The 27,231-nt window shown below is 41.1% G+C and overlaps 1 protein-coding gene across 1 annotated transcript in view; it reads right to left on the bottom strand.

Annotated features, from left to right (window-relative positions):
- Positions 1-27,231, bottom strand: part of fgf11b (fibroblast growth factor 11b) — a gene marked incomplete at both ends in the record, with an annotated part of 36,807 nt that overhangs the window by 861 nt on the left and 8,715 nt on the right. The window contains 3 exons of the mRNA XM_083910877.1: positions 450-648; positions 12,230-12,333; positions 12,894-13,004. Of these exons, the coding sequence (XP_083767003.1) occupies positions 450-648; positions 12,230-12,333; positions 12,894-13,004 (414 nt within the window). The remainder of the gene's footprint in view (positions 1-449; positions 649-12,229; positions 12,334-12,893; positions 13,005-27,231) is intronic.

The raw sequence follows: 27,231 nt of genomic DNA, 5'->3' as shown, positions 1-27,231 counted from the left end.
AGTTCTGCTTTAACAAAAGGCTTGCCTAATAAAATACCCACATAAGTTGTAGCAAGTAGGGATGGTGTGGTACCACTTTTTGTTTAATGGTATCACAACATTGAGTATTTAGTCACACTGATATCAGTATGATGTGGTCTTTTATCACTTTTAAACAAAGTTATTCCATTCTTCATTCTACCATTATATAAAACAGGAAACAATAATTACAGGCCAATATCATTACTCTCTCAATTCTCTAATTAGAATAACTATTTGTCAGTAGTATGGTTTTACAACGGACAGATCTATTAATGGAGTTCTTTAAACAACAATAATTATGTAGTGGGCATATTTATAGATTTTAAAAATAGCATATGATAGTCAGCACTGATTATCGGTACACACTCACTATCACTTTGAGATAATCTGATTTTAGTTGCAATAAATGACACATAAAGGACACAAACCCTCTATAACTTTAGGCAGGAAGTGTGCAGCTCCTTTGGTCTTCTTCACCCGGTTGCCCTTCATGATCTGCCCTTCACGATTGATACCGATATACCAGGAGCGGCCAGACTGGGTCTGACGATACAGCATGGAAGAGTATGTAACATAGTAGTTCTCAAACACACTCTCCTTGAACTTGCACTCTGGTGTGAAGTTCTCCTAGAAATGAGAGGGGGGAGATGCATTCATATTAGCAAATAGAAGAGAATAATAATATACAAATGTCAGAAGGAAAGTCTTTGATGATGAACTCCAGTGATGAAATAGTACATGGACACAGGAAGTGAAAAACATTAATTAGGTGATTTTTTTTTTCCCTGAGGGAAAACATGATGAAATTATATCTGGACATTGTGTGGTACTGTAAAAAAAGAAATAATAACATCCTGGTCCTTTGGGAACAGCATAACAAAGATACATACTGTATGATGAGAAACACCATTAACATTTTTGCTAAACATAACTAATTCCCCAAAGGAAAATTGAAGGGAGGATGAAAGCAGTGAAACACTGACACCTACACCAATAAAATCTACACACATACAGTACATACTGTATATGTAAAAGACATGCAGAGTTCAGAAGAGAAAATATCCCATTTATTCATGAAGAAAATCCCTAAAAATTAACACTATTGGAATTATTTTTGGAGCAATGTGCATATTTATATACTGTATTTAGTATGGCTATATTTATTATTATTGCTACCCATGAGAGATTAATGTGTTCTTTTTTTAATGGTGGGAATCTCTACATCCACCTCATGATTTGATTCGGTTATGATTCTGATTACAATTATCGCGACATCTTTGAGCGTTAGAAATTTTGCCAAAAAATGAAAAATCATTCAAGATTATAACAAATACTTTCTTGGAGTGGAGTAACCGTACCGGACAGGGGGGTCGAGAGTAGGCAGATGAGGGTGGAGCCTGTTATCTGAGAATTTTAGAAGAATTGTACACTTTGTGAAAATGTAGTATAGGTATAAGTATATGTTAAACCAGAATATGTTTTATATTTTAGATTCTTCCAAGTAGCCACATTTTGCTTTGATGACAGCTTTGCACATTCTTAGCATTCTCTCAATCGGCTTCATGAGGTTTTTCCAACAGTCTTGAAGGAGTTTGCAGATGTTCCCATTTTGTTTGTGTCATCAGTTGTGTTGTGCAGAGGTAGGGTTGATACAAATGTCTTTACAGTGAATTGCCCTATTTGACTATACTATTCTAATCCATATTATGGCTTAAGAACCACTTAACTAAGTAAAGAGAAATGACAGTCCATCATTACATTAAGACATGAAGGTCAGTCAATCTGAAAAATTTCAAAAACCTTCAAGAACATGTCGCAAAGACCATCAAGCACTGACAGCATTGCTGCAGCAACATGCCATCCCATCTGGTTTGCGCTTAGTGGATCATCATCTGTTTTTCAACTGGACAATGATCCCATACACACCTCCAGGCTATGTAAGGGTGATTTGACCAATAAAGAGAGCGATGGAGTGCTCTGTCTGTTGACCTGGCCCGCCACAATCACCTGGCTTGAACCCAATTGAGATGAGTTGGACCACAGAGTGAAGATAAAGCAGCCAACACATGCTTACACCTCTGGGAACTCCTTCAAGACTGTTGAAGAACCATTCCAGGTGCCTACCTCATAAAGCTGATTGAGAGAATGCCAAGAATGTGCAACGTTGTCATCAAAACAAAAGGTGGCTAGTTTGAAGAATCTAAAATATGGGACATATTCTGGTTTGTTTAATTTCACTCCAGACACAGGCGCCTTTTTTTTAAACACCTTCAAAGTAATTTTATGGACCATGATGAAAGAAACATGTTGTTTTACATCGACTTTTTGAGGGCTTTGGATTAAGCTTCTAGTTGGTATAGCCTGTATACTTCTGCACGTCACTTTTATTTTGTAACTTCTTTGTAACTCTACTTTAACTACTTCCTTTTAGCTTTTATATTTTGTTGTGAGTTTTATTTTGGCCAGGACTCTAGGACTTGCAGAAGTCAAGTCTCTTCTGTATTGAAATTAAAATATTGTCCATACCTGTGTTGCAGAGAATGTAGATATACAATAAATACACACAACATAATTGGTGAGGGCACAAGTATGAAGCTTATACAGCCTACAGCTTTATTCAATAGTCATATCGAAGGATCTAGGCATGTTTGACGATATCCAATAGTACATTTTTAATAATAATATTGTTGTGCATCCCTGATAAATACACATGACCTTATTTTAGAGGTCACAAGTAAGAAATGTTGGGATCCACAGAGTTAGCAGTTTTTGTATTCCTCAGGTAACGGCACACTTATAATTTATCCCACCATCCAGTAGAAAAAAAGATCTCTAATATAGACTCCTGCCATGTACTGTCAGTGGTCAATGACTGGCTAAATCTGAATAGACAACAAACTAATTAGCAAATCTTGGATGAAATCCAACAGTTCTGCTTGTCGTTGTAAATGATACGTTCTCTCAGCGCGATACCCATCTCCTTCTTCTCTGTTTCTGTCCTCAACATAAGGACTCCTGAACCTTGCATGATGTTGATGGGAGATTTTAACCAGTAGCGACAGGTATACATCTCTCTTAGTCTCCACCGGGTCCTTCCCCTGTCGGAGAGCAAAGCCAATCTGCTGGATTGATTAAATGAGAGCAGCAGGGCAGAAATGGCTGAGTGGAGAATTTTCTCTGAGACTCCGGCCGACAGAAGAGGGGCCAAAGGATCACAACTTGGCCTAGGTGAGCATTAATAAAGAGCCAGAAGTAGATTGAGAAGGTATAGGAGACCTCTAGTCGCACACTTATCACACATCATCACTTTTCTCCTTCACGGGGAGGAAGTGTTGTCTGGAGCTGAAATGACAATCAGGACTCGATGCCCTTGCGTCTCCGCTACTCATCCACAGTTTTACGGTGCGCAATATATTTACAGAAGTGAAGTGAATTTCTGTGTGTTGGAAATATTTTGACTACTATACCCTACTGTGCAAACATTTGTCTTGTTTTTAGATATTTTAATCTGGGAATGTTAAAATACCTTCACTGACATTTCACACTACTATAAGAAAATTAAGCCCTAACCCTTAACAAACTCTCCCACTCCCATCGCAAAGCTATTTTAAGATCCTATGACAGGTCTTCTGCTGTGCTAACACAAAGAGGATGGGATCAATAGATGATCTGCTTCATTCATTATTAATCAGGCCAGAGAGCAAGCGGGATGGGAAGTGTGGTAGACAGAAGGGGAAAGGTAGGAGAGACGGGAAGGAAGGAGAGCCATAGAGAAAGAAAGGACAGAGAGGTTGCTGGGTAATAAAGGACATTGTAAGAAAAGGGAGAAAAATCCCCCAGGACCAAGGATCTAACACTGATGTCCCTCAGGACTGTACTCATCACTGCAGTAAAACACACTTCAACTTAAACTTTGAAATGACACCAGTGATAACCTCTCCCTTAATTCCCCTTCGTAATCTCACTCACTCATCTTCTACTGCTTTATCCTTCACATGAGGGTCGCAGGGGGCGCTGGTGCCAATTCCAGCTGACCTTGGAGCGAAAGGTGGGGTACACACTGCACAGGTCGCCAGTCCATCAAACAATCCTTTACTCTCGCACTCCCACCTATGTGCAATTTAGAGTGTCCAATTTGCCTAATCCCCTAATCTGCATGTTTTTAGACTGTGAGAGGACACCAGAGAACATGGGAAAACCCTTCATAATCTGTCCCCTGAAATTGTTTCACTCAAGTTGTCAGTAGTTCTCGAGGAAAAAGTATACACGGAAAGAAGGCAACACAGAAAGTGAGTTATGATAATGACTGAAGACAATGGCCGGTGTCCCTGCCCTCAGACATGATGGAAGTTTGATTGTGTAGCTATTCCATCTCCATAACTGACCTTGAGGTAACCTCAGCTGAAGTGCAGAGACAAACCCAGGGTGAGGACATCACTCAGACCGTCACATTTACCTGTGAGATTGAGTGAGAGCACAAGATGCGAGAAGTCTTGCGCAGTTTTTTTTGGGTGGAGAATGACGGCGAAGTATTTCCACGTAAACCATGATTTATTGGGAGGCTTTGGTCGCTTCTCTTCCATATGTTTCAAGCCGAAAATGAATTTATATGAAGGCGTCGGAGAACGGTAATGAATAGCATCTGTGCCGAGAACGTCCAAGATTGGAAAAACCTTTTTAAGATGCAAAGCACCATCCCAACTTCCTCCTCCCCCCACACACACTCCACACACCACCTCCTTCTCCTACCCTCATGTCTGATTACATCTATTCTACCTGCTTCAAAAAGCTTATCCATGCCACCATATACACTGGATACACCAAGTAACGACACCGAAGCACTAATAAGACACAGTCTAGTACTTGTATGGCAAAATCTATTGGAATCTGACCTTGCATATAAGGATATTACAACAGGAATTACTAAATGGATGATGCATGAGTCATATTTTCATATCTTGTGGACTTTCGCTTCATCGTTGTGTGCACAGGCATGGAATTTGAATGAGTACTTTTTTTTGGCATATGTTCAGACCTCCAGAGAAATAAATATAAATATATGTATTTTCTTTTTACAGAATGTGTGGACGGCAAAAAAAAAAAAATCTGATTAAATCACACATTTGGAACTGGTCTGAACTACCATTTGAATCTATTTGTACAGATACGCCCCAGTCTGAATGCTCTGGCTGCTTTTAAAATTGTCCTTTGCAACACCCTCAAAGACGAGCTCACAACGGAGACGAGAAAATCAACCGTGACGACAGCATGGCTGTGCTCGGTGAATTCTGCACTGACTCTCCAAACATGATTGGACAGGAGGATGATGCACCTCAATTCTTCTTGCATTCATGTTTTCAAAGCCACACAGCAAGCGTTGATACGCCTACAACCCAAATCACTTGCAATTAACAGTGCAGACAGTTCTATTTGACTGCAATCTGAACATAAGCTTGGTTTCCAATTACCAATCGATTGCTATAAAGTGAACACTGGTAGATTGTTCACCAAAATGAGCATTATAGGTGGCACCAAAGTTCCTGTTACCTATAATGATAACAAGGTGCTATATTTGCCATGACTGTTTTTTACAGTACCGCAATTTCATATTTCTCAATGTCCTTTCCATTGCATTCATACACATCTACCTTTTATCGATATGCAAATCTTTCCACCTCCCTCAAGTGGAATGTGATACTTCAAAACCTTTTTAATTTTGTGTTTTTTTTATGTGCATATTAAAAATGCTCACAAAATCAAGCTGATGGGAACCCACCTATAGCCTTTGATGTGCAGCCCCCTTTGTTTAGACTGTAGCGGTCACGGTGTCATGCAGGCTTCATGCATCTATTGACTGACTGTTGCACATGTGCTCTGTGGGTAATCTGTGGGATCCCATTAACTGCATTATTCCCACCATATTCCCATAGTGCCGTATCACAACAATATACACGGACGTGTACGATCTGTTTGCACAAGTGTTTTTGCAGGAAGCCACCGCTACAGCAGTGGATGCCGCTGATGCATTATGACACGCCACGTTACATAATTCAACTGTGCACATAGTTGTTTTTTGAGAGGGATTTACACCGGCAGTTAATAAAGTCTAAACACCATCATGTGTATATGCCGTGTCTCTGATGCTGCACGATGGCTAGGGAAGCATGATACTTGCATGACAAGACGCACACATTCTGTGATTGTGATGATTGACAGCTGGAGGGCTCCTGTCAATATAAAGCAGCTCACAGAGGAGAGTGGAAGCTGATGTCACCCTCTATGACCCTGAGTGACAGACATTTCTAGCTGCACGTCTCCCCCTGCTTTTAATTTTCTCACACAACACACCAAAAATAGGGATGAAATTGTCGTTTATCATCACCATGGTTGCATCTTAGATCATACGTCCATGATGAGTCATCGGGTTTGACTTCCCTAAATGCTAAATAATTGGCAAGATGTCTCTTTCTTTTAAAATGTCTGCAGTTTGTTGCCTTTCTCCTGTTCTGACCGGTTATTTTCTGTGCTGCTCATTCTGCTTCTTTTTGTCCACATCTCCTGCTGTCCAGAGGTGAAAGTGATGCTGTCTGGCTGCAGGTGTCCCCCTGCATCTCAATGCACTTCTCTGATGAAGAGATTAGTGGGGAGAACATTTTCCAAGGATCCCATCTTATCTTTAAACTGATTAAGCATATGGGTACGACCATTTGCTCTTTTAGACGCTGGAAGAAATGCAATAGGTTTTTCTCTTCCTTAGCTCAAAAACCCAGTAGTAGAGTAAGATGTTCCAACAAGAGAGCAGAGCACCTGGGACAGTTTGGGTCAATTTGAGTCCCAACTGAATCATCTCGGTGTCGGTCTGAAAATTCCGATCTGGCAAGATGTTGAGTAACATATTTTTCTGTGGGTTGATGAAGTCAGAACAGATATTTTCTATTGCATAAAATGCACATTAAGGAAAATGCATGACATTTGAAACCCTAGAGGGCATTTAGCCTGAGAAAGAGGGACTTGTTCAGTATAGACCAGCACAATAACTGTCAGTAAGCAACAGACAGAGGAAGCAGTTTATGCAAGAAGATGAAGAAATTGCTGCAGGGAAGCCGCAGTCAGTCACCTCAGCTCAGTGATGTGAGGGTGACAGTGATGTGCTTTTTTTATTTAAATAAATAAAAACACTTCATACCAGTGACACGTTCTCTCTATGACTTTTGTGCTATTGGAGCACAACAATATAGATAAGGGGTCCATATCATGCCACCTGTACCTTCTCAATTTTGATCAAAATTAGCAAATATGTGATGAGGTACAAATTTGGGATAATAAAACCCAACACGTGTAGTCTTATAGAAGAAGACCAATGAATACATTCCTGTAACTGTACAAAACAAGTCCCCATAATGTAAATTATATTTTAAGCTAAATACATTTATGGGTAGATTGAGGTTAGGTTAAGGTTAGGCTTAGGGTGGCTAATGCTTGAGTACAGGGAAGGAAATGAATGTAAATCAATTTAATGTCCTCTGAAGTCATGGATACCAGACTGTGAGTGTGTTTGTGAAACTCTACTGGTAAAGAGGTCAGTGTGAGATTCAGCACAGCTGACTGCTGCTGAGGAAATCCCTTCCTTCTCCTCACCGTTCACAGAGGCGAGGCTCCAGAGTCTAATGCATGCTAATCAAGGGCTCAGAGAAGATAATAGCAGATGGTGTTTTTGCCATAAATCAAGCTTTAACTCTCACATGTACACATAATGCTCTCTTCCTTTACATCTCATATGCATAAATCCAAACTTGCATGCAGTGCTTTGACAGACAATTTTCCATATGTTCTGTAAACCAACACACAAATAACCACAAAGTCTCACTCAGCACACTGTCTCATTTACTGTGCTATGGTAACGTCCTCTTTGATTAGTTTGTGATCCCACATACAGTGCGTTACAGTAGGTTTGCTGTAGATTATATATACGCCACTGTTTCCCAAACTTTACATATGGGGACACACTTTTTAAAGATGGCAGTCTATTGTGACCCAAATCACAATATAACTCATGACAAGAGCAAACACTTTGGAGCTAGCAAAGTGCTTTTCAGAATTGAATAAATTAGACAAAGCTAGTTGTAATACTAATGCCTGTCTTGGGAATTGCTCTTCAAATGAGTTTCCCCATCTCTCTTTTCACCCTCCTGCTACCACCTCTTTAAGCCATCTGTGTTTTTCTACCTTTTTTTTTTTTTAACCTGTATCTGATTTGATGTTTCTCTATTTAATTGTGATATAAAATACTCAATGATAGAGATGTAGACAATCTAATACATCAGTTAAATACTCAACCTGATCATACTCACTATGGCAACGTCCATCCAGTCCCGATTGACCTAAAAGCAACTGTCAGCTGTACTGAGCATTTATCAATAAAGAAAGCAAGTTTCGTCTGTCTGTCTGTGACAGGCATATCTCGCTGACCGTTAGTCAGATTATTTTTTGTAAAAGATGGTAAATCCTGATTGGTTTGCGGGAAGACTTTTCCCAACTGAGGCTAACTCATTGCTACACAGTTTAAAATGAAAGTGGGTCCAATGGGTAAAGATGTGGCTGTGCTAAGGGAATTGGTGGCTACATGGGCTTATGCTAACATGGAAGATGACATGCTGAGGGATCAGTTGGGTGGAGCATGCTCTGCAGTTGTCCAGTGCGCCAGTGGGTGCTGCTGCGTCACCGGAAGGACAACAAATGTCGCTCTGATCCTATTACAAACAGACCAACGCAGGGACAGTGCACCTGCTACAGATGTGAAGCAACTACACACCTGGCTAATGCAACCGACTGCCCAGCATCCCAAGTAAAATGCAACACTTCTGGACATTTCTCAAAAGTCAAGGACGCTCTTCCCTGCTGGGGATGGACCTGATCAGGGCGTTGAACTGGACATTCACTCACGATCTCTACCATGTTTCACCTTCTGCCCCTGATCAGGCTTTGCCAATTGCACCTGTGATGGAAACAACAAATGTTCCCTCATCAGTGTCACAGGGTGTGTGCACAAAGTTAAGGTGCGTGGGGATACAGTACCCGTGCAGAAAAACTTACGATGACTCCCTTTTTCTGTGCGTCAGGCTGTCTCTGATGAACTTGACTTGATGTTTAAGGAAGGCATAATTGAACGGATTGATGCCTCACCCTGGATATCCCCAATAGTGGTAACAACAAGTAAGGGGGGAATAATCTGACTATGCACTGATCTCCATGAACCTAACAAGGACATTGTTGCTGATAGTCATCCACTGCCCCACATCGAAGAGCTTTTGAGTGAGCTCAGGGGTGCCTCAGTGTACCACCAACTACCACTGCATGAAGACAGTCACTGCCTTTATTGCTTATAAAGGGCTCTTTCCCTACTGCTGTGTTCCCTATGGCTTAGCCTTTGCTCCATCTGCTTTCCAGAAGATGATGGAAACGGTGGTAAAAGGTCTGTCTGGGGTATTCATCTATCAAAACGATGTCATTGCAACTGGACCTTCTGTGGAGGAGCATGGCAGGAACCTGTGTGAATTCCTGCAACGCCTGACTGATGCAGGCCTGAAACTGAAGTTCCAATAATGTTCTTTCAGACAGACAAGCCTCAGATTTTTCGTCCATGTCATTACCAAATCGGGAATTCTGCCTGACTCAGACCACATCACAGCTACCCGTGAAGCCCCAACCCCACATGACCTGGTCACATTACGGTCTTCCTTAGGACTAATTCATTGTAGAGTAAATTCCTTCTAAATTTTGCAACAATGGTAGATCAATGAGAGCGTTGCTGAGAGAGGCTACAGACTGGTTTTGAATGGACTGTTTACACGAACTGAAAACAGTTGCTATTAGACAGTCCAGTGTTATCATTATTTGACCCTTCTCTGTGACTACAGATGCGTCAGATTATAGCCTGGGTGGCGTGCTGACCAAAAAAAAGGAGTCTCTGGCATACAGTATGTGTGGGCTGTCAAGAAGTGAAGGTTGTATCTCTGGGGACGGCAGTCTAAGAACTGATCATCAGGCACTCATCACGTTGCTTGCCACCAAAGGAATTGGCTGGGCACGTATGAGAGTGGCACGGTAGTCAGCCCGTTTGCTCTGCTTCACCTACGATGTTGAGTACAGACTAGGATTACAGAACCAGGCCGTGGACTGCCTGTCATGTCTGCACTCCCCACTGATAGAGCTCTCAACCTCTTACATACTCGGATTGAAAATGGTTTCCCCGAATGCGGAAAACACTCCTAAAAACTAGATTGTGTACCAAACAGAGGCTATGTGAACAGTACTGGTGACCTCCAATGGGTCTGAAACTGGTGGAATCTATCATTTCCTCATGCCTTACCTACCAGCATAATGACAAATCTGCACAGACAACACCTTCTATACAAGTGATGCATTTATTTAACAGCTTCTCACTTGTGCAAATGCTGGTTCTCCGTTTTCCTCCCACAGTCCAAAAACATGCATATTTGGGGATTAGAAAAACTGGACACTCTAAATTGACCACAGTGGTGTTGTTTGTCTCTATGTGGCCCTGTGATGGACTGGCGACCTGTCCAGGATGTACCCCACCTTCAGCCCTATGTCAGCTGAGATTGGTAGCAGTGACCCTCATGTGTAGGACAAAGCGGTTGAAAATGGATGGATACTTTCATCAGCCAAAACTCAGAGGAACCATATTTGGGTTTATAACTGAGAGCTATAACAGGATATGTGAGAAAGCGGACCTTAGTTCTGGGTTAGTCCGTTGCATGAATGTCAGTCCAGGGTGAGAAGGTGCAGCTTGGTCAAGCCAGGTATAACTTCTCTTGGTAAGTGTATGTAAAAAAAACTTAAAAAGGAATAAACACTACATTTTTTAGTTATTTGTTTTTGCAAATTACACAACAGGTGTTTCCTACCTACCTCAACTGTAGGGGCGTACATGCTACCTTTAATTAGAAAGCAAAATGTGTCATTGTTATGCAGATGACTTGCAAATGTCACTGCCTATGAAAACTGGGCTTAAATTTGAAAAACAGATTGACTCGGTTGTTCAAATTAGCTTTTTTCAACTTTTTGTACCAAGATTTGGAAACAGCAATCCACGCTTTTATTAAGCGAAAACTTGACTGTAATGTACTTTAAGTTGGTCTTGGTCAGTCTTCCCTTTCGCTTCTCCAGCTGCTGCTCTCTTTTGAACAAATACCCCAAGGTGCCAACACACCACCCCCATTTTATATGAACTCCAATGGCTGCCGGTTTATTTAAGTATTTAACAATTTTACTCTTTGCATTTATGGCCGTTCTCCACCTTATTTAGCAGAGATTTTAACAATGTGAAAATGACAGGGTTTTACGCTCATCAGTTCAGTGGCTACCAACTGCCCCCAGGTCAAGATAACTCAAAACATATTTATTTAGAATGGCTGATAAAATTCAGTAGCATTGTGACACTCTGTTCTTAATTGCACATTTTTCTAAATGTATTGATTCTTATTTTATTGGTTTATTGATTTCCCCTCACTGTTTTATTGTGTATTTTACTCCTGCGAACTTATTGAGTGTTTTTTATTCTTTCTTTTTATGTGAAGCACTCTGAGTACCTTGCAGATATTGTAAAGTGCTATATAAATAAACATTGATTGATTCCCGGATTATTTATCAATACGTCAGATGCAGGTACTTGTCCTGAAACACTGTGTACCATCAGAAAGTTCCTCATCTAAAACATCATTGTGATGGAAACACAGATGACATGAATGAGTATTTTGTTATTGCCCTCGTAGCTGACATGATTGAAACCACCGTTACAACCTCAGCTGTTGCTAATCATCTCAAGAACTGCAATAATATTGACATAAAAACGTTTTGATCTAATCATATGAATAATAATTTAATAAACATCGAACCACATGTAATCACTGTAATATTTTGAGGGAAAATAAATTTTGAAGATCATGAATAAATTGCAAAACTTGTTTATTTCTGATCAGAGTGACCACTGACTGAACAGATTGAGTAGCAGGATTAACATTTATTTACCGCAAATAATAAATTGCCATGGTAACTTATGCGCCAAGATAAGTAACTTCGCCAGCGCTTAATCCCTTATCCTAGTTTCGTGCTACAGGCCCCTGGTGTCATAGCAACATATTGTTATCACACGGTTACTTCTTCATGTATAAGCAAACGTACATACCGAGGTGTAGAGGTATCCTTCACCGTTCATGGCGAGGTACAACCCTGTCTTTGCACCCTGAATTGCTACGATCCGCAGTCCCACTGGAATCAAGTTGAACTGTGCTAAATTGGGGAAGGAGAGAGCGAGGGAGAAATAGAATCAGAGAAGAATGTAAACTCAAACTGCAATACTGTAGCTCGAGGAGGCTGTATGAATGCAGTATCACTGCCGCACAGAATAGCCCTCTTCAGTCTGAGTGGTGTGTCCACACTGAGTTTATGTTTGTACGAACTCAATGCCCGTTTCACCTTCACTGTGCTTTTCACACAACCTCTAAACTTGGGTCATAAAAGACATGTTCTGCCACACCAAAGAGAGCCTCGGGCTGGTCTAAATACCACATTTAGACTGCTAAAGGTCACAGTGAACATTTACTGTATCTAGCTGTTTAGGCAATCTTCAAATTAAGGCCGCACAGGCAGCCAATTGCTTTTTTGTCAATGACAAATGTTGGCGTTGAAGCGGAATAATTGTACGGGGTTTTAAAATACAAACTGTGTGTTGGATGTGTGAACATGAATATGAAAAAGGTCCAGACATCTGCTGTTCTACTCAGTGGCTTGTGCTGCTCGTGGCAATTAAAATGGCAAAGAAAAAAGGTCAGATAGAAATAAACACTCACAAAATGAGCTGCTTTCATCCCCCGAACTGTCTATGGTGCCATCAGGCTGCATTTGCAGGTAGTATCCATGTTGGCTGTATAGCCGGGTTACAATGCCTTTCAGCTGAGGATCTGTAAGAAAGCACAGAAAAACACATTTGACAGGTGCTGTGGTTAGATGTCAAGAGCAGAATCTCTGCTTGCTGATTTCACCTGAAAAAGTTTTGTTTTTTTTAGCCCTGATGATATTGAATTTGATGGACATAGGCCTACTGTTGTACAAATGTCAGCATGTTAGCTTTATTAATATGACTGTGTTAGCAAGCCGATCCTACCACTAAGCAAAAGCTCCTGTGCCAGAACCCGGCCTGAGTCAGGCATCAGTGAACACATGGCTGCCAGCAGGGACACAACAAAAAACAAGTTGTAGCCACTCAACAATAAGCTCACAAAAAACATCTATGCCAGCATTAAGCTGCTTTATCTGGCTGTCTTTTCTGATTACAAACTAACTTTCCCACACAGAGCTCCATTGATAAAAATGTTTTCATCACAGCACATTAGGCTGTTGGTCCACTACTGCCTCCAACAGTATGGTCAAATGTGTTATTTTGTGACTTTGGTGTTTGAAATCCTTCTTTTAGATTTACCTGATCCTAATTGTTCCTTATGTCTGTGTTTTCTCTGACAGCGTGTTTGTCTGTCACAGGGGGTGCTCACGACACAGTTAACAATGCATCAATACCTTATTCAACCACACTTTTGAAGTAGAAGTTTAAAGAGCCTAAGGAGAGTGTTCTAGGGTTCAGGCTTTTGAACTCACAAAGTGTCAGTGTAAGGTTTTCCTTCATGTCCAATCTTATTGTGATTTTCCACTATACAGTTGTACCACTACTTGGCACGGCACGGCTCAATTCGTCGCTATTCGTTTTGTCTTTGCTTTTCCATTAGCGATAGTACCTGGTATCTTTTTAGGACCTGCTCAGCGACCTGAGCAATGACGTCGACAGACATCCGGCCACTGACTGTCAGAGAGTTTAAGGTTGTGCTCTTTTAACTTCAATCTATACATAAGTAAAAAGCATAAACATCTAGCAAATGAAAGTCGGATGAAAAGCTCGATGGGCTTCAAATCGGCTGCTCAAAGGAACATCGCACAGTGGGATGATGTTTGACCCAAACAATTGATGATTGATTGTCCTTTATCAGTAACACAAGAGAAAACCCTTATCCTGTCATAATATACTCAATCACATAATGTTTATGTGTTTCAGCATTCAAATGGAGATCTGGGACAAGTCTGTTCTCCATGTGCAACCATCAACTATGGACCAATTCACTATTGCGTGAGTAACATTGGCAACTCTCGTTATGAGTTTAGGCATAACAGAAACTGCTCTTTTTAAAGCCATCTCAGCATTAGACTTCAGTTCCACCCAAATTCAATCTTTAAAGTGATGCATTTGTGTGAGTGCAATGTTATTAATCCATCTTGTCAGATGTAGGTGAGCAAAATATAAATTATTGAGCATAAAAATGACAATGTAGACTTTGAGTTTTCTATAACTTAAAGTGACTTGCCCAGGTGACATTTTTTTTAACTAATTCATCTCACACTGGGACTGTTTAATGTACAATGTATATGAAAATGCTTAGTTATAAATGAATAAAATGCATGCATCACTTAAGCAATCTATCCACAATCTTGCAACCAGGTATATTTTTAGTGTAATCTCTAGAGGGCATCAGTGGATGAAGTCGAGTAAGAGAGAAAGTGTCTCTGGCTAAATAAAAGATATATAATGAAGGGGGCCGGGTGGTGGAGGAGAGGGAGGAGACCGGCTGAATGTTTCATGAGCGGAGTCCCTGCAGCCTACTTTGTGTTCATTTAAGAAATAGACAGAATCATTGCAGCAGCTCTCCGGCATCACCAGTGCTCCACTTAGTCCGGTCAAGCCCGGTAAAGTGACCAGTGTCCTTCGATGCAGCATTAAAAAGAAGGGAGATAAAACATAGATGAAGGAGCCGTTAATAACAAAGCCTCAAGAATACTGCGGGGCATCTGTGTAAACTCCACCCATATTCTCCAGGGAGGGACGTAAAGGACATGCACAATCTGCCTGTCTTTTTCACTGTAGCACAGGGAGCAAGAGAATGACAGAGGATGCAGGAACAAGATATGTACATCTATTTCCTAGTGGATGAGTGCCAGGGTTGAAACATCTATTCCCTGTTGTTACATGTTGAATTCTGCAACACTCCTTTGTCCTTTCACTATCTCTCTGTTTCAAATCTGCTTGTCAAAACATTTCAGTGCCTCTTGCAACTTCTTCGTCAACTTTCTCTCCTCTCTCATTTCATACCTATTGAGTTATTCACACATTCATCCCACCTAATAACATCATACATCATCCGACCAGAACAGGGAGGGTGTTCATTACTTATCCACACAGATGCAAAATGGAGGGATGAAAGAGGAAGAGAGAGTGGGAAAAGGGAGGATCAGGGATGAGAGTAGTGAGAAGAGGGACAGCAAGGAAATGGTGAAAGAGAAGACGCTCTCTTGTCATTAAGAGTGACAGCTGTACGTGCAGGAGAAAAACACATTCAGGCAGAAATTCGATAGACAGCTTTTTCAATATGGCTGCAATCAAAACTCCCATGCTCTGTGTCAGTGACACTAAAACTAATGTTTCATTCAGCGGTGCTGGCGTTGACTTCAAAAGCCCTCATCATCCCCACCCCGACGCACAATAAATTTTGATCCAGTATAATCAAAGTGTGCTCCCAGCGACAACAATAACAGTCTGGGTTTTACTGCAACTGCATTACAGATTCATAGATGATAAAATAAAACATGAAAAAGGCCACTGTGGACTTTTGCCAAGTTATTACCATACAAATATTGCATTTTTGAAATAATTAGGCGCACACTCATATTTCCAAAGTGTCACACCAGTGGCGGTTGCTGGTCTTTGAGACTGAGAGGTCATTTCAGGCCCAGTTATTTACACATAAATCATAACTTCTTACATACATTCTGGAAAATGAGCAACTAGGACTACAACTCGAAGAAAACACAATTATGTAAAACCTAAATGCTGTATTTACAGTGTATAAGTACAAATGGAAATAACACACAACTAGCTATTTGTCTACAGACTTCGCTTGCAAAATCCACACAGGACTGAGGCAGCTTTACCACTCACAGCTGTGTCAACTGCTCGCGGTTCTTTAATATGCGATCAAGCACCTACAGTATATTGTGCTGGTGTATCTACCCTTCTTACTTGCTTCAGTACTATGCTCCATCGCGGTCTCTCAGATCTGCTGATCAGCTGCTTCTGAATCCACCAAACACTAGGCTGAAGCTAAGAGGGAACTGGGCTTTCACAGTCATCGCTCCGAAACTCTTGAATGAGTGTATGTTGTCCCAAATTTGACCTAAGATTATTATATATTTTTTTGAACGGCTGACATGTCACGCACTTACAGCTGATCGCCCGAAGCAGTGAGCTATCCAGCATGTTGCTCTGTAGATGAGACAAATGCAGCTGTACCAAAAAAGATGGTAGAGAGCGGGACTACGACATGCTACTGTGGTTACACACACATCGAGCGAGGATTTAAATGTTTTCAGATCACATATATGTGTGTAAATCATTTCAATCACTTCCTCTCTTTGGTTCACTTCTTCTCTTTGGTTCGCTGGATAGTCTGTTTGCCTTTCCCACTGTAAGCGAACCTGCTGCAACTCGGGGAGCGCAGCAGTTCCCCGACCTCGCCGTCTCCCTCACTCAACTGTCATTTCGCTTTATTTTCATTCAGGGTCACACTTTGTGCCAAATAATTCAAAATAAACAATTAAATATCAAATGACTCATCATATTTAATGACTGTGAGAAATATCATGTAGTTCTGTTCATGTTAAATATTTAAAAAATTTGAATTTAAAGGTCAATTTTGTTGGAGCACTGAGGCTTTTGAGGTGGAGAAAATTCTTGAACAACTTTTAATCATTGACATGTCTTGAACATTATGCACTTGATATCTTCCTAGCACTCGATCAAACCTGCTAGGAAGAGTTCCTTCAAATGCACAGACTAGTCAATTATCGTTTTTTCAAAATGGCCGACTTCTGGGTGGGTGGAGCTAATTGAAGTACATCAGAAATTTGTTTGGAATCATGAGAGCAACAACTGTACCAAGTTTGGTTCACATTGGAACAATTATGTGTGACTTAGACACAAAAGAAAAAAGAAAAACATTTTGCATTTCACGCAATTTTGACCACTTTATCTCGTGTCAAATATTCCCAAAAAATTCACTCTCACCAAAGTTCGCAATAGAGCCCTGGGCCTATAAACGGGTTAGGGCCCTATGCCACTATCGCATTTTTTGTCTACCCGACCTCCATGCCAAATTTCAAGAGTTTTTTATTCACGTTAACCCCCTCAAAAATGAGGGAAATAATAATAATCTCAACAGGAACAATAGGTTCCTCAAAATTTGACCTACGACCCTAATAATTATATTATAGTTACCTGTCCAAAAAAAAGGTTTATTTTGTTAAACATCAAGACATGACAGGGTTGAATCAAACAAACCAAAGTGTCCCTTGTCCACCTGAAAATGGGGTTCTCAGTTTGCTTGCAAGTGATCCCTGTTGCGGTTCACTTACATTGGGAAAGGCAAACGGACAAAGGGATTGATTGAAATGATTTATGGACATATATGATCTGATACTTTTAAATCCTCGCCCCCTGTGTTTGTGTAACCACTCACGTGCATGGAAGATGATGTATCTGTACTACTATGGGATCAATCGTATATTGACTGCTATTACTGCTGTATTTGAGCCTCTTTTCTTTTGCATCCAATAATTCAGCGGTGCATCAAAGCTCTTAATAACATACAAATGAACAAAACTGTGCATAATAATAACACTGACTCAACACAGTGTCATCAAATAGCAGCAATGCAATTCAGCCCCGTGTGTTCTGTCAACTGCTCCCCCCTCACTGTTTTAACAGTGCACACACACTTTATTCTGCCTTTTTTGGTAATTGTGTTGGAATACGGATTCATACATCAGGCTTTAAACAAATGACACATTGCGACTCAAGTAAAGTGACATAGTGCTTTCATAATCTTTACTCATTCTTCATCAAATATTTAGTAAAACAGAGTGTACATCTGCCAAGTTCAGATGTGTCCTTTGAATTTGTTAAAGGTTGGAAAACACATTTCTTTCTCACTCACTATTTTTTGTTAGTACTTTTCATTTCATTCAGCTCTCTGACTGATTGATCATTCTACTCTACATTATGTACAGTACAATCAAAATCAAAATGTTATACAGTTCACCCACTGCCTCTGCCAGGACGAATGATCAAACCTTTACAAGCTTCACCTTCCAGAGGGGCTCAAGACAAGTTTGTCCACTCTCTCCTTCACGGTTGGTCATATTTATTGAACCACTTGCAGCTGCAATTTCAGTAAACTATGTTTGTGAGGGGGCCACATGGTTGGCATAGTGGTTAGCGATCTTGTCTTTGTAGCAAGAAGACCCAGGTTTGGGACGTGGTTGGAACAAACACCTTTCTGCATGTTCTCCCCGTGTGTGCGTGGGTTTCATCCAGATTCTACGGCTTCCTCCCACAGTCCAAAAACATGCAATATGGGGATTTGTTAAATTGGTCACTCTAAATTGACCTTAGGTGTGAGAGTGAGAGTAAATGGTTTTGTCTCTATATGTAGCCCTGCGATGGACTGGCAAACTGTCCAGGGTGTCAGCTGAAGAAATGACATGCAGATTTGGGGATGAGGCAAAGGGAACCCCGACCTGTGTACCCTGCCTTTTGCCCTATGTCATGTTGAGAATAAAGCAGTAGAATATGAGTGAGTAAGGGCAGATTGGTGCTGACTCTCTGTTAAGACCAGAAGCAAGATAATGCCGGATTTATTGCTGTTTTTTATATTAACTAAAAGTGAGGAACAGGGTGGATGGCTGCTGTTTATAACATGACACGATAACAGACCCATGTGCTGTGTGGAATGGCAGAAATCAGTCATTCAATCTCAGGGCCTTGCCCTGTCTTACATTCAATGGTTAATCCTGTTGTACAAACTAACAACTAACACCAAGCCTCAGACACATAAGAACAGCAAAGAGGCCAGTGGTTTCGCTGAATGCCGCAGCCTCCAATGATTGGTGGCCTGAAAACTTGGGCCAATCATCCATGGCGAATCAGGAAAGTCAAAGCTATTTGGTGCAGCACTAGTAGAAAAGGCCCAGGAAAGTGCAATGCCCGATCCTCAGCCATCAATGCTTCATCCTCTACATCTACTGCAGTATGAGAACCATGGATATAGACAACAGTGAAATGCTAAATAAACATTGTCTACTAACATACAAGTCACGTAATGATTTGTATCAGGCACAGACGACATCTCTCTTCCCTCTCAGCATTTGGAGACCGTCTCGAATCAAGATTGATCCTACCATTTGTGTCTTATCGTCCAGATGAATCTTTTGCCCTGTATAGGGGAACTGCACGTTTTTCTTCTGAGGGAGCACATTGGCACCTGTCTGGTAAAGCTTTCAATAAATCAACCACAAACACACAGCAGGCAGCCTTGACTTGTCCTGGCTATTTCCTGTGGTGAAGAGATGTGCCATTATGGGGACATGAGTGTGACAGAAAACAGTCCCTGTTCCAGGTCAGTGGAGTGTCAAAGAAAGCTCCCTGTGTGTTTATCTATCGGCAAACCTGATGTTGACTCATCATCGGGCCATTTCCAAGTGTCCTCCCCGCACATTACTGAAAAAAAGCCCTAAAGTGGTTGAAGTGTGGTTATATGAGGAACTGACGCATAGTCGGAGATGACAATCATCCTGTGACACAGACACTTATGCTCAGTGAAAATATGGCTGCCACCAGGGATACAAGGACCAACTGATTATAGCCTTTGACATCAGGCTCACCTAATAAAATCTACACCTGTTTCAATTTCCAGTGTGGAACATCTGTCACCCCCTGTGGATTTCTGAGCAATTATCAAAACACTGCCAGTCTCTACATGACCTACTTTCTCTCCCCTGTCCCTCCTCAATCTGTCTCTCTTATGCACACAGAGCTACATATTAGATGTTTCTTTCCATGGTACTTTGATAACTTGTGTATATTGTATATCTGACTTTTAACATAGTGTTACTCACACAGACTACATCCAAGAAATTTGGAGCTGCACAGTGCAGGAACAGCAGCAGCTGTAATACAGCTGCTTGGTCAGGCAATTAAGGGAATGCTTAATTTGCTTCGCTTTCTATTTCTTATCATGGACTTCTCAAAGTACGCTTTATGTGTACTGTGAAGCCTTGTTGAAGGTTTATTGGTGTTTTCAGCCATAGTCTAATTGCATGCAGCCGTCTCGTTTTACTAGCACTATGGAGCTGTGTGCTTCCACTTTGCACATCAGTCACAATGTAAATGATGTGTCACTGAGTAGTGTGGGAATGTTGTGCTGACACAGAAACAAAACACTGGTATTCTGTAAAACACATGTGGAGGTGATGGGCGGGAACTAATTTGACCATGATTTGAACAACCTGTTCTCCAACTGAAACATAGTTATTGGTCGTTTTGGCCAACCCATGGATACGACCCGTAAGTACGTTTTTTGGCGCAGTAGTATTTTTTAACTCAACTACTCACAAGTGTTAGTGAGGTTAGTAATGTGGGAGTCAAACCTGTGTCGATCACACAAAGCAAAACACTAAGCAAACTGCTCAGTGGTTAAAGCTGGTGTAAACCTCATGGAAGCTATTGCTGTTATTTATACTACTGCTTGGGGAACCTATTTTAAAAAACACATATGCGTCATAATTCCTGCATATGACCAATATTTGGAGGACAGTCCGAAAAAAAGAAATGATTTACCATTTAAATGTAGCACATGTTTTCCATTAGACAGTCTTCTCCAACCACTCTCTCTTTCACACTAAAGTCCATAGAGAAAATCTGCGAGAATCTCTATGGACTTGAGACTCTGAGAAAATGTTTAGCCCACGGAACCCAGGAGCTGCGGTCTTAGTTTTAGTATGTTTGTTCCCCACAGGTAAATTTAACAAAGAATATCAAACAGCCAAGTCACTTTTTTTTTTTTTACTTTATGCAACCACAATTGGCAATTAGATTCTTTAGATGGACAGGAAAGGAAATTGTCTAATTGTGGTATCTATACACATGCAGAAGAAGCCTCTTCTTTTTTGGAATGGAAACACAGCACTATCGAATTGTAAATATGTCACGTTTATATGGATCAGACGTGATGGCATCAAATCAGAAAGGCATGATCGTATTGGCTGTTTATATGAATACCAATCTGAATGATATGTGGCATGTAGCAGCCCTCTCAGACTGACATTTGTTTCCGAAAAGCCTGTATCAGATCAGAGTTTTCAGATTGGCACATTTATATGACATTACTTTTTGTTCCGATCAGGCTTTTATTAAGATTACTTTTGTCCATGTAAACTTAGCTAGTTATAGGGATGTGGCCTTAAAGATTCCTGCATCTGAACTTCATCCAATGTTTGAACATGAATTGAGATGTTTTCTTTTGGTCTTTTTCCCAATTTGAAATTGTGAGCATTGTGATTTTTATAACATTGTAAAAACATCACAAGAGCATGTTGTTTATTAAATTGAGTCGGTCTGTAATCTCAGCAGTAACTGCGGCACAGTACACACAGGTATGCCCCTCATCAATTTACATTTGGTGCTGATAATCATTTTGAAAATACCACGGGGAGACCGGAGCCGAGTGCTACAGTGAAAGCATTCACACAGCAATTATGTATGTGTCTGTGCAAATGAGGTCAGTGCACATAAGAACCCAAGGTAATCACTTCATGCATCATGGCTGCAATCAAGGACATTTAAAGCCTTAGCTGCAGTGTAATTGCTGTGAAAAATAAGCGGTTGTTGGGGTTTATTGCTAATCGGTGCGATGTATGGCCATAGGTGCTGGTTATCATTACACTAATGTATTTATCTGGCTAGATTTGAGTGCGGTATGTTGCTCGCTGATCTCCCGCTATCCCTCTAGCAGTGGTCCTTCTGATAAGAGTGGAGGTAATTACTTGGGGCCTGCATGACTGAGCAGCCAAGGGCATTTCTTCCTCTGCTCTGACCAAACCGAACAACAGGGGTTTTCCTTGGCTTGTATTTTCAGGACTCCCTGACATCCGCCCTCCCTCCATCTGTTTTCATCAGACTCTCTTTCACGCACACACACACACATATATACATTTCCCCTTTTGCTTTTTGTGTATGCATGTATGCACTCACATATATGCATGTGCATTGAGTGCACGCAAGAAACTGGGATTGTGTCTCTTGTGTGTTGTTACACTGTGCTTCTAATAAAAGGAGAACATGATTTCTTTTTTTTTTCCTTTCCTAAAGTGGGCCATGAGCTCTACAGTGCTGCTAGTAATTATCAATCTTCTGGGAAAATTGGGGGGGGGGGGGGGGAGGAGGAAAAGAGTGAAGGATAAAGACATAAAAGTGGTTGGTTAACACACAGGCAAAGACTGAGAAATCCTACATGTTTTAATCCAGACATAAAAGCTGGGGGGAAAGGAGTGATGGAGTGAAAGACGGACACAAAGATACTGAGTGTGACGAGAGTTAGAGGAAGGGAGACGGGATTACGACTGGACAATTAGTTATTTTAAAACCAAAACTGATACAAATGGCATAAGAATGCTACATAGAAACCTATGCATAATGTATCCTATGTCAGAGTAGTTTGTGTTATATAACAGTACAAACATGTACTTAGAAAGCAACTGTTATGCTTGCACTACATTATAATATCCTTACATAATGTAATGTAAGGGTAGGCCTTTATAAGTTCACACTTCCTTCCCCATACGGAGCCCCTAAAGTCCCTGAAAGAGTTATGTGTATATATATGTGTATGTGTTTATATATGTATGTATATATATATATATATATATGCATGTGTATATATGTTTGTATATATGTGTATATGTGTGTATGTGTATATGTGTGTGTGTGTGTGTATATATATGTATGTGTGTGTATATGTATATGTATATATATATATATATATGCACATATATATGCATGTGTATATATATATATGCACATATATATGCATGTGTATATATGTATGTATATGAAAGGTTGTGTTTTTGTTAAACAGGTACGCTGTCTTCTTTACATTAACGTGTGCCATTAGTTGAACCATGACTTGCCAGGTAAGATGCAAGACTTGATATGGGCAGTTGCTAAAGGGAAAATCCCACCATTACACATTGGCCTGTATCCACACACATCCCTGTTGAGTCCCTGAGTCATGAAATTTCCCTCTGTATTCATGTAGCCAGCATCTCTATCATAGGAGGTTATGTTTTGCTGCAAAGGAAAGCTGTTCGTTGGAGAAATATGCTTCAATATGCCTGATGCTCAGGATATAGATAGAATAAGATAATGATGAGGAAATAATTTATTAAAAAATCACAATATTTGCCTTTAATATCATGGTCGTGAGAGTATGAGGGTGCATAGCACCAACAACGGCTTGTTTATCTATAATAAAAGGACTCGTAAATCATTTCATGCGACGTTGGCAGCAGTTCACATAAGTGAGAGCGAGTTATTGCTGCATGTTAATGTCGCTGACGGGATCGCGTCGAACACGAGGCAAATAGGAACTACACTGGCTCCCTGACACACATTCAGCTTTCACATATGTGCCTCATTAGCATTATGACAGGAACATATCAGCGGCACTAAACGACACGCTCAGCACAAGGTATTCAGAATGATGTGACATGGCGGCATCAATAATATGATATTGCGTGTGCATGTACAGTAGTAACACATCTCATTCCTTCAGGTGGAGAGGTGTGCTTTCATAAGGGATACTACTACTACTACTAATAATAGTAATGCATTTTATTTAATAGTGAGTGCCTTTCAAACACTCAAGGACACTTTACAGAGAATAATAAAAAACAAACAAACAGGACGACACAGTAAACAGATAATTGAGTGAAATTTCAGAGAGTAAGCTATTTTGAACAGGTGAGTTGAGTCTGGATTTGAAGAGGGGAAGAGAGTCAGTGTTGCAGATTGTCTGGTGGGAGTGAATTCCAAAGCGGCTGAACGCTGTGCTCCCCATGGTGCTGAGGGCACAGTGAGGTAAATAGAGGAGGAAGATCTGAGGGAGTGAGAGGAGGTGGCGATGTGGAGCAGGTCAGAGAGGGATGTGGATGGCCTTGAAAGCATTCAGGGAGATTTGGAATTGAATTCTGAATTTAACCAGGGAGCCAGTGGAGCTGTTGTATGGTGGGGGTGAAGTGGAGGGGTTCTGGTGATGATGTGGGCAGTTGAATTCTGGACCAGTTGAAGTTTATGAAGGGATTTGTGAGGGAGACCAGAGAGGAGAGAGATGTCCAGGCTGTGAACAAGAATTGTTATATGGATGGTAAGGGAGGGGCGGAGACGATTAATGTTGTGTAGATGGAATATGCAGACCAGGTAACATTATTGATGTGAGATTGAAATGATAGTGTGCGTCGAGGATGGCACCCAGACTCTTAACCTGAGTGGAGGGGAAAACCGAGGAGCTGTCAGTGGTGAGGGAAAAAAAACTTTGGATAATGTGGATTTAGTCCCAATAATGAGGATTTCTGTTTTATCACTGTTTAATTTGAGGAGATTAGAGGTGAACCAGGATTTTATTTCAGATAAGCAGTTGGTGAGGGAGAGGGGTTGGGGTGTGGAATTTGGTTTGCAGGATAAATAGAGCTCAGTGTCCTCCATGAAGTAGTGGAAGTGAATATTCCATTTGTGGAAAATATTGCCAAGGCAAAGGAGGTAGATGATAAAGATGTCCCAGGACTGACCCCTGGGGCAGACCTGTACTGACAGTTAAAGGCTGGGATCTGAATGATTTGAGCTGAATGAAGTGACTGCAGCCTGGGTGATGGAAGTGAAACCAGTGAAGAGGGGTGTGGAAGATAATCTATTCAGGAGAATGGAGTGAGAAATTGTGTCAAAGGCGGCGCTCAGGTCAAGGAGGATGAGAATAGTGAATAATCTAGAATCAGCTGCCATGAGGTTACAAAAGGCTCTGCAACTCAATTTGCCTCTGAACTTCCCACTGTTTGTAGATTGAATGGCACAAGATGGACACCAGGAATTGAACTCAATCAAACCTGGGGGTTGGTGTGTTAAATTCTAAGCATTGAATGAAGTTGTACCTACCCACTTTATACCACCCAACTAGGAGAGTGCTTGCTTGACAGTTTGCCTCCATCCCTGAGTGTCCCTTATTTGCTAATATTACTCCTTACCAATGACTCCTGTCGTAAACATGTCTGTTATTTTGGAGAACTTCTTGGCAGCCACCTGTAATTGCTTCCGTTTTTGACATGCATTTTATCTGCACCTTCCTTGTACACTTCTATTTTTTTTATAAGTGATCTCTACTTCTGTTGCGAACTATGAGAAACTCTGCAGACGGAGGGGGAGTGTACAACGTGGCAAATAAACCTAAACCTAAACAACAGATAATGTTTTACCTAACATGTTGCATGAGTTACATCAGATAACATTGATCCATCATTGTAGCTTGAGTACCATGGACAACTCACGAATAACAAACACACAAGCGGCTGTTATTCATGAGCTGTCCGATATCCCTCGTGCATTCGTTACAACCATTGCAGCTTCAGTACTATAAGTGTTATAAATAACAGCAAAAGCGCATGTAGCTGCTTTTAAGGTGGTTCAACAATTGCAGATAAATCTGTGGGGAAACCCGTGTTAGCCTGACCGGGAGAGGACACTGACAATGTGTAGCAAGTGGCCAGGGACTCTGGACTCCTTCTTGTGCGCTAATGTGTCCGAATTGGGCTGGGAGTGCCAGTGAGTAATGTGACCCGTTACTGTCTACACCGCTGTGGTTGGGGCGGCCCAATGTCAGTATCGTTAGTTAACCAATGGGCCGCTGTTCGGTTCACTAGTAGTCGCTGGCTGGCCGTAGGGGGGAAAGAAAGATCTTTGTTGTGTATCGGCCCCAAGGTTTGTAATCCCGCGTAAATGCCCGGAACGACACAGACGATCAGTCCATCTCTGAGAATTCCCCCGAGAAAACTTAGTCTCATGACTCCAGCTGTGCAGAAGCAGGCAGACGTGAGCAGTGTACATCGCCGGAGATGTGTGTATCAGAGCGCAGTGCCTCCATTCTGCAACCAATGTTTTACCCGGCAACAGGAAATACTATTTTCTGATTGGCTGATAGGTTGCTAGTTCAAGACAGCTGTATGAATGGGATAGAGCAATCTACCTTTGCATCATCCATTCATAGATTGCTATAAGTATCACCTATAAGCATAAGAAATGTCATGTGTGAGCATGTGAACTTATTGAAATATGTGTGAGCTCAGATGGACAATGTGCTTCATTACCGTCTCCACTCTTGCAGCTGTATTGGTGGCATGGCTCTGTCACCTCTCTCATCTGGCTAGAACAGATACATTAACTGATGGCATCGTTTTTATGTTCAGATTACAGACTAGCAGCTCAGCTAAGATTAGCTCAAACAAGTGTAGCCCTGAATGGGAAGATAGTGCCTCCTACCAAACCTCAAAAAATGGCTTTAACCTTTGACGACAACAACTATAACTATAAAAGTGTTGTTTATGATCACTGGAATTCTTATTGTTAACACCGCTGCTTTGTTCTATCCATAGCTCCTCTCTTCATCTCTCTCCTCGAGCCAAACTCCCCCCCTAGTGTCCCGGCATTCTAACTGCATGTCAATAAAACCAACACCTCTACAAGTCTAGGGCATCTTGTTTGCTACTTTACATCAACATTAAATAGCCCTTTTGTTGTCGCTTTATATACTATATACTCAACAGATGACCTTATTGCCAATTTATTCTTTGTCACAGTTTTGCTAAGGGACCTAAGGTATGCAGAGTCTGTGTTTCATGGCTAATGGAAGCACCCACTATGCCTCCTGTGCTGTTACAGATCACATCCAACACATCCAAAATAAGGTGCAGAAGAGTTGTTCTCTTTCTGATCACTTGATTTGAAAGGTTATTATGGAATTATGGATCAATAATGCCAACCAAATCCTGCCCATTATATTTTAAACAGATCAGACATCATCAGCGTTCAGGGAAAGATGAACTTATTTCTAGCCAGATTATGAAGCAAGAGGAACTTTGTTTGCAAGAAACTATTTTACTCATACAGTGTATCTCGCCCCATGGTTTCACATCTCATCATCTTCTCCACATGCT

The sequence above is a fragment of the Microchirus variegatus genome (assembly GCF_963457635.1).
Source record: "Microchirus variegatus genome assembly, chromosome: 2".
Classification (NCBI taxonomy): Eukaryota; Metazoa; Chordata; class Actinopteri; order Pleuronectiformes; family Soleidae; genus Microchirus; species Microchirus variegatus.
Note: the sequence above shows the minus strand (reverse complement) of the source record. Positions and strands in the feature narration are given on the sequence as shown.